Source organism: Cydia amplana, chromosome 13, assembly GCF_948474715.1.
Source record: "Cydia amplana chromosome 13, ilCydAmpl1.1, whole genome shotgun sequence".
In the NCBI taxonomy this organism is placed as follows: Eukaryota; Metazoa; Arthropoda; class Insecta; order Lepidoptera; family Tortricidae; genus Cydia; species Cydia amplana.
The window spans coordinates 4,512,540-4,527,685 of NC_086081.1; the positions used below are offsets into that span (position 1 = coordinate 4,512,540).

General features: G+C 36.1%; 1 protein-coding gene across 1 annotated transcript in view; it reads right to left on the reverse strand.

Moving 5' to 3' along the window:
- LOC134653445 (sortilin-related receptor-like) overlaps positions 1-15,146 on the reverse strand; it is a 56,957-nt gene that overhangs the window by 24,139 nt on the left and 17,672 nt on the right. The window contains exons 8-11 of the mRNA XM_063508811.1: positions 10,189-10,218; positions 6,454-6,717; positions 2,063-3,587; positions 344-548 (exon numbers count right to left, since the gene is read on the reverse strand). Of these exons, the coding sequence (XP_063364881.1) occupies positions 344-548; positions 2,063-3,587; positions 6,454-6,717; positions 10,189-10,218 (2,024 nt within the window). The remainder of the gene's footprint in view (positions 1-343; positions 549-2,062; positions 3,588-6,453; positions 6,718-10,188; positions 10,219-15,146) is intronic.

Here is a 15,146-nt window from a genome sequence, read left to right on the forward strand (position 1 = left end):
TACTCACTCTTTTCATCGCTAAAGTCGGGACAGTCCGCTTCGCCGTCACATTTCCACTGCGGCAGGTAACAACGCGATGCATCATCGCAGGACAACATTGGCGCGGCGCAGAGGGGACATCCTATCTCGTCATTAGATATTAACAGTTTCATACACTATATCTAATAGTACTCACTCTTTTCATCGCTAAAGTCGGGACAGTCCGCTTCGCCGTCACATTTCCACTGCGGCAGGTAACAACGCGACGCGTCATCGCAGGACAACATGGGCGCGGCGCAGAGGGGACACCCTATCTCGTCATTAGATATTAACAGTTTCATACACTATATCTAATAGTACTTACTCTTTTCATCGCTAAAGTCGGGACAGTCCGCTTCGCCGTCACATTTCCACTGCGGCAGGTAACAACGCGACGCGTCATCGCAGGACAACATGGGCGCGGCGCAGAGGGGACACCCTATCTCGTCGGACAAATCCCCGCAGTCGTTGTTGCCGTTGCATTGCCATGATGCTGTGATGCACATGCCGTTTGCACAGGTGAATTGGTCCTGAGAGAGTAAAGTATTTGAACCAATGATACTGTTATACTCTAACATAATTGGGTACTTGGGTACTTTCCTACTAGTCAAATCAGCTTCTTTTTTAGAACTGTCAAAACGATTTGCCAATATGGAACTTTTATGAAAAACGTGTGTTGTGACGTCACGGTCATCTCGCCTACTTTTTATATATCTACTATCTGATTTATTAAATAGAAATTGTGTTTAAAAATAACTATCTATGGTTTTCTAAGAACTATCTGGTCCTTTATTTCGTGCACGGTGTGAAATAATTTATTTTAAGTAGAGGAAAGTACCCAATAATTCCTAACGCCTTGAAATTCATGTGTCACACTAAATTAAACATGTTCACAAGCTACTGATTCCTGTTACTAATATTGTATTTTGCTGAGACAGCATTAGAAATGGCGACCTCTTCGTTAGCGGTAACTCACAGCACCACCACATTTGTCACTTGCATGGGCGCGACTAAAGTCACAGTTGAAAAGGTTCACTTTTGAAGCCTACGTGATTTAACTTTCTTTTTATGACAAAAAAAACGACAAAAATTATGATCTAATTTGATTAAATCTTAACGGAATAACTTCCCTCTGTATTTTACTAGTTATATAGTCACCGCGATAGCGGTATTATAATAACAGAAAGACAAATTATAAGTGTAGCTCCAATTACTTTGACACTTTATAACTTATCGAATTTCCTGTTAATATGGCTTATTAACATAACGCATTAGCCTATCAAAAGGGTACCGAGAAAACACAAATAACCTCTCTGATTTGTGGTGGCACGAACAATATGCATCTGATTCATATATAAATTATGCAATTATCCTACACTGTTGACCCACAATTATGATTCACTTATTTATTCGGAAATCCTGACTGGCATATATACATTACAAAAGAAATTATGTACATTTGAGCTAAGTTTTAACCAAAAAGGCTAGTTAAAAAGTATTTAATTTTTAACAAGTAGAAACGTCTACGATCGATGCTATTAAGCTTAGAATAAATTTAAAAGTGGAAAAATTACTGTCTTGGTTGAAACTTGAACTCACGGCCTCTGGATCGATACTCCAGCGCTCTGCCATCTGAGCCACCAAGACCTCATCCATAGCCAGCAAATCTTTCCACAATATGGGTCAAGGGGACACGAGCGACATCTACCATAAGAGCGTTACACTTCTTGAACGGCTACCGGAGTTCCAAGTCATATAGGAAATTCACCAGTTACGATGCGCTACCCATACTATTTAATTTTTAACAAGCAGAAACGTCTACGATCGATGCTGGAGTATCGATCCAGAGGCCGCGAGTTCAAGTCTCACCCAAGACAGTAATTTTTCCACTTTTAAATTTATTCTAAGCTTAAAGAAAGTATTATTTGAAATTACATTTCACTGTATCAGTTTCGTGTATAAATCAAATTTAAATTGTATGTGTGTGTAAAATTTAAACACATTAGTGAAAGAATTTAATTGATATATAACAACAGATACTTACAGCATCACAAGAAGCACCCTCCTTCTTCTTACAAGTCATATTACCGGATGGCTCCAACCCGTTAGAGCACATACACTTCCCATTTGTCATAGTAAACCCGTTCGGACACAGGCAACTAAACCCTTTCCCCGGCCCGCCCAGGCACATAGTATCACAACTAGTATTCTTGTAAGAGCACGCGTTGCTACCATGCTGAACGAAATGCGCAAACACTTTTAAATCCATCAAACCAGAGAAAGAATTGTTGATCGTTATAACGTTATCCCCGGAATCCTTGTCGGCAATGAATATGGACTTCGCTTTCCAATCGTCCCAATACATCTTCCCTTTTAATACAGCCACAGCAAACGGATGAGATACTTTCTCGTCTCTCCAAAGAATGCGCTTGAAATATCTGCCGTCCAAATCTGCGCTGGCTATGTAGTCTTCCATAGCGTCTACCCAGTATATTCTCTCGGCCATCTGATCTATTGTTATTCCATTCGGCCATTGGACTATCGGTTTTCCGAATAGTTTCTTAACGTTTTTACCATCAAGGTTAGACCTGGATACGGTGGGATTGCTTCTATCCCAATCAGTCCAGAATAGGTAGCCCGCTTTAGGATGAACAGCGATACCTCTAGGCTTGGATAAGGCCTTATTATCCAGGATAGTAACCCTCATTCTGCCTGCGATAGTTAAGTCAGTTCTGACGGCTTCGATTTTCTTACGCATTCCATCGACGAAGAATAACACGTTCGAAATCCAATCTAAAGCCATTCCTTCGATGCTCGCTAAGTCCGTATCAACAATGATTTCTTGTACTGTACCGTTGTTAAAGCATTGCCGATTAATTTTATCAGTTTCAATGTCAGCCCAGTAAATACAGTTGTTTTTCAAGTCAAACTCTATAGCGACTATATTGCTCTGTCCTTTGACTGGGAATATCGTAGAATTGTCGGATAAATCTATCCGTGCGATCTTATCTCTTAAAGCAACTAGAATAAACTCTGTGGGTTCGTCTAACGGGCAAGGGACCATGTCAGGCGCATAAGGTATGTAAGTTGATGATTTACAAACATCACCATCGATTTTTCTGTATCCTTTAGTTCTTTGGTAAAGGGTGCCAGGTCGGCACGGGTACGGGGTAGCGTAGGGGTCGTTTTTGGCTGATTTATTGCGAACGCAAGCGTTATTACTTAACTGGAAACCGACATCACATTCGAAGTCTCGTCTGCTGCATTCGCATAGTTCTTTTTTAACGGGTCTATCGTAATTAATGCCGTTGTAGCAATTTGTGTGTGCTAGTCTTCTTTGGAAGGTGTCTCTAGTTCCTAATACGCAGGATACTGAGGAGTTAGGGGGCGAGGGTGACCAGAATTTGTAGTCGTCCGGGGTACAGTTTTTGGCGAAGGCGTTTTGCAAATCTATGGTAATGATAATCCACTGATGTTGCTCATTGGCTGAGCCGAACATCGTGAAGGTAGTTGTATTTTCTCCGGGTTCGGTCATGAGCCCGTATATGCGGAGGTCGTCTGCGTTGAACCTGTAAAATCAGATATGTTGAATTTAAAATCGTAAATTATATATTGTTGCAGAAGCATAATGACAAATTTTCATTTATGGTATCAATCAATCAAGTTTGTTTTTACGATCAAATGTCTATATGGGACCCATTGCATTAAAGCAATACAAAAGTCAGAAATGATAGTCAAAGTCCAACTATCGTACTTCACTCGCGAAACGCCCCTAACAAGACGCTATGTGAACGTGACGTCAAGGTCACTGAGAGCGCATCTTGAAGTATGAACAAAACAAGAAAATTGCATTTTTGTCGGTGAAATATTGCGTTTATGTATATAGTTGCTATACAATCTTTTTTTGGATAAAATGTGAGGAATCGAATGGTATCCTTATTATTTCGTTTTTAAAAGTAAAAAAAAAACTTTAGTTTTGAAACTTTCAGATGCTGTATTTTTGTATTATTTCCATATATTTATTTATCATCTACAATATTTTGATAAATTTCTCATTTGCTATAGCTGGTCAACCAAATCTTGTCAGTAAAAAAGTCGCGAAATTCAAATCTATTTTACTAGATTTAGTTATAAAATTCAACATGTCTCATCATCCCTATTGACCGTATACGAGTACATACAAGGAAAATGTGCGATCGGAGATCGGAGTCAACCACAAGTCACTGGAACTTTGTCATTTCTTTGGTACTTATACAACTATTAGCGCCAAAAATCGCTGCAAATGGTGTTAAATTAAAGGCATGAAAATCGGTACGATTGATCTTTAGGCCATTTGAATCAATTTCACCCGAAGCACCAAAAAAACGATGACGTCATAATTCCTCTCCTTTTTTCGTGCTTTGGGTCAAATAGATTCAAATTACCTAAAGATCAATCGTACCAATTTTCATAGTTTTAACATTTACAGCATTTTACTGAATTTCGCGGTTTACCGCTATCACTATATTTATTTACGGCATTTTCCGCATTGTAAAGACAAAGTAGCGACTTCTAGCAACGACTGGACGAGAGACTATCATCTAATCAGCTTAACGTAACACGTCACAAATAACAAAAGAATACGTAAAGGTTATCAGAATCCGCAAACATAAACAAAAACACCGCGGGCTCAGCACGGTTCCATTTTTATCGACTATCACTATGCCCGTCACTTTCGCACTTACATACTTGTTAGAACGTGACAGGCATGGTGATAAACGATAAAAATGCTACCGTGCTACTAGGGCTGACGTCACCAAAGGGGGAAAACAAATAATTATGTCCGTGCAACATGTGATATGCAAACACAAATTACCTATATGTCGTTGCAACAAAAACTTTAATTTTTAACAAGCAGAAACGTCTGCGAACGATGCTATTAAGCTTAGAATAAATTTAAAAGTGGAAAAACCATCCATGACAGTAATTTATACACTTTTAAATATATTCTAAGCTTAACAAAAACTTTGTTGTTTTTTCCTTATCTTCTCTGGAGAAACCACAAATAAATAAGTTGACTAAACATTTATTTACCTTGTTTCGAGTGAACTTTCAAAAAGTGCATTAACATTTTTTCTTTGTTACGTGGGAAGTCCGAAATTCTAAATTTGTTATCCTCATATTACCTTGCCGATGCTAACCAATATAATAATTTTATTGGTACAAGTATTTAAATCTATTGAAGTCTCGAAGTTTGCTTCTATGCAAAAATATAGGGACATGCATTTTAAATACAGTATTAGCATTTCCACTTTAAATATAGAATATTTAGCAAATTGCAACGATGTTACACATTACGCATGTAAAATACCTACTACGTGCTAATTGCAAAACACAAGTTATCGCTGATAAGAATCCCGCTTACATTTTCAATTTGTTGAATATAGCGTCTTTCTAGTTTCACCGCGAAGTTTACTTATTTACGTTAGACTCGTATTTTACATATTTTAGTGGTAAACAATTTGCCACCGTATAGTCCAAGGTCGGTGAAAAGAACGTAGTCGTAGTATATTGCTGTCGGCGGTTTAAAATGATCTCAGAACCAAGAGCTCTTTGCTGGCCTGATACTGACGTCCACAAATGAACATCTATCAGACGCCCTTAGCAATAATATCAAGCAAAGAACCCCTCTGGGTTTCGTTGCTCTCAAAATGATGTACCGGATGATTGCAGTGTCATTTCAAACGCACCAAAAAATGCAGGATGGAATTTACCTCAACAAGATGGACGATCATAATAGCCGGGAACTATTGAATGGCGGCAGAGACAACCAGTCGTTGTGGAGGAAGTCTGGCTCGATGATTTAAAGCAGAAAACACTTCTGGCTTCACAGGAACCATCAACGGATTCGCGTTTCACCTGCGATCTTTGTGGCAGGAAGTGTCGTGCTGCGATTGGACTTTATAATTTGTAGCTTTCTAATAGACCCCGAAGGCTAATCCTATTGTCTATTGTTAAGAAAAACCGCTCGTGCCACGTGCCACAACCACCTGCATAAAAAATCGGTACTTCGGTTACTGAGTGCCGGCGAGTCGAACGCTACAGAACCAGTCTAAAATGTGTCATCGAGATGCGTAACAAAGGCGCGTTATCGGAGAGCGCACCTACACTGGTTTTTTGAGCGTTGGACTAGCCCGCGCTCAGGTGCCAAATATAATAATTAGGACCCTTTTTTGCAGGTAAGTAGCACGTGCGGTTTTACTGAACAATAGACAATAGGATAAGCCTTCGGGGTCTACTAGAAAGCTACAAACTATACATCCATAGGAAAAGGTGTGCCGCACCTCCGATCTCTGACGGCGCACAGACCTCTTCTTAATAAACTGTCGCTGCAACAATCATCTGTCAAGATGCTGTGGCCAATGATGATGAAAGAATAAACAAAACAAAACTTACTGATAAGAATTCCACTCGATTCCCTCATTCGTCGAATATAGAATTTTATTCGTTTCCCCGCGCAGTTTGAAGTATTTAACAGCGACTAAAACGCCCCCGTGGTCGCCATAGTTGAAGAAGTAGTAGTCCTTAAGTATTCTCTTCCAAGTTAGGCCAGCGTCGCGACTGAGGTAGACGCCGGGGATACCCTTGAGGGACTTCCCCATCACACCGGTGGCCATGATGATCCCTGGCGCTGATTTTGAACTCATGATACTTGCAGATCTGTGAAATAAATAGTTTATAAAAATGCTTTCAAGGATGTCACGCAAACTGGGAATGTATTTAACGAGACCCGTAAGTTTTAATACATATTGTTGCCATAAAATTGTACTTGCGATTATAAACAAACATAAACTGGTAATCAAAAAGGTAGTAAACAAAAACTTGTAAATAGACTTCCACTTATATTGCGAGTCATCAACTTCCATGGATCCTATGGACCCTCGACTTAGATATTGGTTCGTAATCATTTTTAATAACGATATTAAAACACACAAAGACTATTATAAAATTTATAAACAATGACCTCATGAATCACTATGTCAACTAGAATGAAGCATGTATTAATTTATTAATTAAAACATAAACTAAATACATGGCAAAACAAATAACCTACTATGTGTCACCATTTCACACTGTATTCATTATTAAAAGTCAAATTATTAACGCATTATTATTTTCAACCGATATAAATAATCACTCAGCAGTTCATTTAAAATTACAAAAAGGATTGAAAACTAGCAAAGAAAACCATCACCATCATGTTTTTCAAATGTAGGGTTAGTAATATTACTTATTAATTAGTTACGATGTCTGAACGTCCTGTGAGCATATGGGCTTTTTCTAAAATAAATATCGAAAACCCGATTCTTTCAAATCTGGACATTCTTGGGCTCATTCTACTCAGAATCGACTGCACTCTCCATCCTACCATTAAAAAAAGATGTCCCAAAATGTCCATTCCATTACGTCACGTTTTTAGTATGAGAAATTTTTTCACTTGTATGTAACGTGACGAAGTGGAATGTACAATTTTCATACAAAATTTTGGGACAATTTTTTTTATCATCACTATCATCAGGGTTGAATATGCTAGTGATTCTGAGTTGAAAGAACCCAAAAACACCAGGATCTGGGAGAATCGGGTTTTAGATATTTATTTTAGAAAAATATGATGGACTGAATTATCAATGTGACAAAACGACCTAACTTTTGTAGACCGCGCGATTGAATATTGAAAGAGACAGACATTGGCATTCATAATTCTGACTATTCCATCTACCCTGGGAGTTTAAATACCTACGTTTTATCATGAACGATTCGAGGTGAAGAAAGCAGTTCAAACCAACCATAAACACAAATTTCATCACAATTTTTTTTGTGAAATTGTGTTAGTATGATTACGTAACACGGATTTGGGTAGTTTGTTGTTGTCGTTATAACAACACTGATATGTTCAATAATATGTGAACATGTACGAGTAATATACAGATGTGTGCAATATAATAGCAGTGATGAAGATTGTCATAGACTTTTTGAATCTACTTAAACAAGCAGTCAATTGTAAAATGAAAATCAGGGGGAAAACTGAAACTTTAGATCAATTATATGGGATCTTTTTAGGGTTCCGTAGCCAAATGGCAAAAAACGGAACCCTTATAGATTCGTCATGTCTGTCTGTCTGTCTGTCCGTCTGTCCGTCTGTCTGTCCGTCCGTATGTCACAGCCACTTTTCTCCGAAACTATAAGAACTATACTGTTGAAACTTGGTAAGTAGATGTATTCTGTGAACCGCATTAAGATTTTCACACAAAAATAGAAAAAAAACAATAAATTTTTGGGGTTCCCCATACTTCGAACTGAAACTCAAAATTTTTTTTATCATCAAACCCATACGTGTGGGGTATCTATGGATAGGTCTTCAAAAATGATATTGAGGTTTCTAATATAATTTTTTTCTAAACTGAATAGTTTGCGCGAGAGACACTTCCAAAGTGGTAAAATGTGTCCCCCCCCCCCTGTAACTTCTAAAATAAGAGAATGATAAAACTAAAAAAAATATATGATGTACATTACCATGTAAACTTCCACCGAAAATTGGTTTGAACGAGATCTAGTAAGTAGTTTTTTTTATACGTCATAAATCGCCTAAATACGGAACCCTTCATGGGCGACTCCGACTCGCACTTGGCCGCTTTTTATAATTCTTATGCATTACTTGACTTGACATTGTTTCAAAATTAACTGTAACCTTTACTTAAATAATATTGGAAGTAAAAAAGATCGTCTTATAGAAAAAAATATTTTTTTCTGGATGATTTAGGTTTAGATGTAAAGCTTTGGTTGGAAATAATAGGCAAAACACTAAGTTACAATAATATTACACAATTGTATTTTTTCGTAGGTTGTTACGTTTTTATATAAGAGTTTCCGCGAGGTAGTAAAAAAGCCGATTTTCATGATATTTTATTTACTTCCAATATTATTTAAGTAAAGAGGCAACAGCTAATTTTGAAACAATGTCTAGTACTTAATGCAGAAGAATTATAAGAAAATATCCAATATAATTGAACTAAAGTTATAGTTTTCCCCTAATTTTCATTTTCCTATTGACTGCTATTATATTGCACATAACTGTATATGTATAATAAATAAATAATATTGTGTATAATATGTGATTTTAAAAATGTTCTTGTAGAAATACTAAGCATACCTACTTTAGTTACGCACTTCAATATAATTTTCGATGTCGGTCATATGTACATAAATACTACGTCTTATATACTTTATTTATATTCGTTATCAGATATAAGGCATGGTAGATATACAAAGGATAATTTATAAAAGCAGACTTATGTTGCAGTGATTACATTGGATAGGATAATGATGACATAATGACACTTCACCAATAAATAATAATATGTAAACGCTTTTATTCTACAAACTACCATTATTACACAGCAACCACGACATGTCATGCATAAATAATCAATAATAAGGCTTGATACTAGGAAATTACTATGCAAATAAACTTAACAAAATATTATAAAATAAAATAAAATCAATCAAATCCTACGTTTTTGTGTGAACGTACGTAAATAAACAAAAAATGAATCGTTGCAAAACATAGACACACGATATTTAGCCTGTTAAGCACAATTGCAAAAGATAGTTAGCGAATTAAATGAAACAGTGGACGGGCAATGTCCGGGACAATCGAGAACGTTTGTATTGAGATGTCAACTTGGTGTGCAATCAGTTTATCACCTTTTGCCACTTTGATTTGGTCTCTATACACAAATTAGTCTACAGGCAAATCTAAAGTAAAACGAAAGAAGTCTGTTTTTTCGCAATTTAATATTAAGTCGAATTCGACAAACTATTTTTGTAAGGGCCACTTGCACCATTCACTAACCCGGGGTTAACTGGTTAAATCTGGCGTCATCATGGTTACCTACCAGTACAATTTAACACTGGGTTAACGGTTTAACGCGTTAACCCCGAGTTAGTGAGATGGTGCAAGCGGCGCTAAGCCTCTTAATGTAGCTCATCTTGTCATATCACAACCCTAATATACCTACATACTTCAACTACAAAGTCAATTCGAAGAGCAATATGTTATAATCAAGTAAATCCTGTTTCATTCAATTTGCCAACTTGGGAAAACACTTTGATTACACCTCACTAATTTACCTTAGGCTGTTGCGTACGTTCCTTGGAGGGCTGCAATATATATAAACAATACCTAGTCATTTGCTTTAGATATAAAGTGCTTATACATTATTTTATTAGATAATGACTACGATACATTTCATCTTCATCTGCCTAGCGTTGCCCTGGCTTGTTTCTACAGCATACACATATTATAAGGTGTCAGTAAACAGGATCCGGAAACATACACTTTGGCAACGACATATGCACCTACTGAGTTAATGTCACAAGTAAAAACGGAGTCACTTACTATCACGTGGTACAAATGTGCAAGTAGCAGAAAATTAAGTTAATTAAGTTTCCAAATTGGATATTACTGCATATAAATTTAAAGTTTTGAAAATGTGAAAACTTCGGCAAATTTTAAATTTCCGTTGGCACATCAGTATGTCTGCCGCACGCTGGTTTGCCATCGTCGTAGTTAAACATACAAAACATCTTTTTTCAGCGTTGAAAAAATACTTATGAGAAAATAAAGGAATAATTTTTCAACCAGGAAAACCAATATGGCATTGATAAACCAATAGATTCTGCGAATCACAGCTGGCGGCAAAAAACCTTCTACCGCACAATTTGTAATTTATCCTGTTGTCTGGTTTACAATGTAACAACACCTTTCACTAAAATTTGTTGGACCTTATTGTCTATACAATAAGGCTTACGAACGATCAGTTAACTGTTTTTACATTCATAACTAATGATAACTGATGGATATTGAATTTTATGCATGTCGCAATCAAATTCGTGCGTGTCAAAATACTAAACAGGATATTATCAAGTTCCATCCTTTATCAAAATAAACGAGATGATTCGTTCATTTGCTCATACATATTTATTCGAGTATTGTTCCGAAACCCTACATTAATATATAATTACACACCCTACATTAATATGTTATTTATTAATATATAATTGGCATCAATGGCGTCAATAACACATCACCAGCTAAAGATGGCGCGAGTGTACATTGAATCCTGAACGAAGCGAAGGATTCTATAATTAAATCCCGAGCGTAGCCAGGGGATCTAAAATATAATCCTGAGCTTAGTGAGGGATTCGAGTGTTAACGCCTAAGGTGGAAATAATTTTGCCACCATGTGACACATACAGCTTTTCACATCACCTATGAGGAAATTATTATGTTTCAAAATATTATTAAATCTACAAAAATAGTATGCAAAAAAGTAAAAAAAATATAGTGTCCTAGAACAAAAAAGTGCCACATTATTCCTCCTAGCAGGGAGGAACCATGTGCCACTGATCCCTCCTAGCAAGCAAGAAAAAGCACTTTTCCTTTTTCGGTTTTCGCGTAGTCAGGTAGGTAATTAACCCTTACAAAGGATCCATTCACAAAAGGCGAGAACACGAGTAGCATTATTAAGCAGAAGATATAAATCGTAGGCGAGCACAATGAGAGAGTTCAACGAACGAACGCGAGACGTCGCTATCATATGATTCACAGACTATGATTGTACAGAATACGATCTTGTTCAGTGTTTATAAACAAATACCCTAAAAAGTGCAAGTGTACCTATTTGGAATTTGATGTTCTGTTGCTTATCAAAATATTACTATACTTTGCCATGTTCCTATGGGGTCGGAATAATAGGCATGTACTGATGTGCCGTCAGAAGTCAGAAACCTTTTCCAAAATTGCGAAATTCCCACAAGGAAAAATTTTGAGAATTTCTCATATTTATGTATGAGAATCGAAATATTCCTTTTCTATAATGTAATTTTTCCTGGTATCACGTGAAATTTTCCTGAAATTTCTTAGAATTTTTCCAACTTTATTGAAACTTTCTGCATCTTGCGTATACATATGTAGGCCCCATATAAAATATACATTGGTCTGTTAAAATCATCTGATGGTCCGTATTGCATAAAAGATAATATATATCTTACGAGTATATTTCATAAAAGCAGGTGTTTGTAAATTATTGAGATATTTCAGCCAGACTAAGGGCTCATTTCGATGGTGCGAGAACTCGCATGCGAGTTTCATTACATTGCGTCATTTGATCGGTCGGCTGAATTGTTGTAACCTCAATGGTCCGCAATGTAACTAAAATCGTATACGAGTTCGCGCGCCGTCTAAATGAGCCTTAAATCAAAGTTCGTGACTTTATTGACATTCCCGTGCAATAAAGATTCTTTGTATTATATTGTACCTATTGTATTCCCGAAAGAAAACAACAAGCAATAGGCACCTATAACGTATTATTTTTATATAAGCCCAGAAGATTAGTAACCAGTGCGGTGATTTCGTCTATACACAGGAAGTTCACTTCCTACAATGGACTGTAAGTCGAGCCGATGATTTCTTCGAACCGAACGAGAGGAAACACTTTATCAGTAGGTTAACTGACTCATGATTTTGTTGATAGGTTTGTGTTCAATCCAGTCACGATTTCGAACCACGGTTTATAGTTTATACTATAGCCTCTTAAGTCTCAGGGTAATTTTTGCAGTTAAGAATTTGGAATATTATTTAATTCTATTGTTCAAAATTCGATAACGCTAGTAAGATAAGCCAAGCCTATTTTTTTAATTCACCTAAATTTTATTTATTAAATAACAAGCAAGATTTCTTGTGCATATCGCGATTTCGCGATACAATAAGCCAATAATTATAGATTAATCATCAGGCCTAGAAGGTGAGTCCAGGCCATAGTGAAGCCATTTTCAGGTCATTCAGGTTAATTGTAAGTATCCATACTACGATAATCACACTTTCATAGGATTTTTGCAACAGCATGCGTAAGGCTTCGTTTTATAAGAACGACCTCTAGGAACTAGGTTTCTAAGCTTTAATATCGCCATATAGTATCGTATGTGTATACCTAAAATATGGCAAATGTCATCTAAGCCTGTTCAACCGTTTTGCCTGACAGAATAACAAACCACAAGTTGAAATGCTCACAGCCCGCATCCTTATTCCGAGTTCGAGGTCAAACAATGTTATCGCTACTAAGCGGTTGTCAAGTGTAATGTTACACTTTATCGTGAAACGAGAGTTGTTGATAACACTAGTTTCTTTGTACCAGCCTTTGCAACTTACATAATGACTGGTAACCGATCTTTGTTTTTTTAATGGCTAAGAGGAAAAACAAAAGAAGTATCTAAGGCAAAGCTAAAAGGAAAGGTTAAAAGGCCAATTTTTATTTTGTAGTCGTTTTTTTCGTCTGTTTACGACTACATTTAGCCGCTATACTTACTCAACCTCGTATCTGCAACACTCATTTGATGACAAAAACACCCGTATTCCGAATGAAAGAAAAACGACATTTCCATCAAACGATTGTTGCAGATATGAGGTTGAGTAAGTATAACGACGATTTTTGGTGAAAGGATAGAGCTCCCTATTCTGAACAACACAAGCGCAATTTCGCCGTAATATGTCCTAACGATCTCCCTGCGAGTTACAAAAACGTATGGAATTTTCGTAACTATACGGAAAATTACATACACGCTAATTCCTGGGATTAGTTACCAAGCGGACCCCAGGCTCCCCGTGAGCCGTGGCAAAAATTAAAATGCCGGGACAACGCGAGGAAGATGATGAACAGTTAAAGATGAAAGTTACATACATTTATTAGTTTAATTTATTTTTGTTAATTTTAATTTCTTTATAAGTCCCAAATTGGGATTTCATGTTTATTCCGACCAGAATGAGCAGCTCTTCAAACATACTAAATTTTACAAAAAAAATCGAGTCAAAACTTTTTTATTCTGTGTATTATTCATTTTCAAGTGTTTCTTTCGATCAATATAAACTGATTTAGGTTGATAACAGTCTAAACCGTCCGATGACCTATATATTATTGAATAAATACTCGTAAATATCTAACTTCTCTTCAATACATAATTTATAAAAGTATATTATTGAGTGAAAATTAAGCCTAATTGTTGACTGGCAAATTAGTTTGGGTAGCTCAGGAAATTATTGTTACAAAATAATACCTATTAAATGTATAATAATACCTAGTACATATATATAAGTACTATATATGCAAACAACGACTGCAGCGTAAACAACAATTATTAGTGCTAGCTACAATGGAAGAGCCACAATTCTAATGACTATAGCAATTTTAGGTGACAACTTAGTACCAGTATTTAATGAAAATCACGCATATATACGTAAAATCCCTTGGAAAATATTAATCTGATTTTCTTATCAAATTCTAGACGTTAGAATAAGCGTTAAAAGTACACAGTCACAATACTTATACAGGGTGATTCAGGAGACGTGAGCAGGATCAAGCCTACACATACAGTAAGTTATAAACAACTGCAAACTGTTTTGTACCAGTATTTGTGACATTAACTTAAATTTATTTTAACCTGTTTACAAAACACATACATTTATTAGTTTAATTTATTTTTGTTAATTTTAATTTCTTTATAAGTCCCAAATTGGGACTTCATGTTTATTCCGCCCAGAATGAGCAGCTCTTCAAACATACTAAATTTTACAAAAAAAATCGAGTCAAAACTTTTTTATTCTGTGTATTATTCATTTTCAAGTGTTTCTTTCGATCAATATAAACTGATTTAGGTTGATAACAGTCTAAACCGTCCGATGACCTATATATTATTGAATAAATACTCGTAAATATCTAACTTCTCTTCAATACATAATTTATAAAAGTATATTATTGAGTGAAAATTAAGCCTAATTGTTGACTGGCAAATTAGTTTGGGTAGCTCAGGAAATTATTGTTACAAAATAATACCTATTAAATGTATAATAATACCTAGTACATATATATAAGTACTATATATGCAAACAACGACTGCAGCGTAAACAACAATTATTAGTGCTAGCTACAATGGAAGAGCCACAATTCTAATGACTATAGCAATTTTAGGTGACAACTTAGTACCAGTATTTAATGAAAATCACGCATATATACGTAAAATCCCTTGGAAAATAT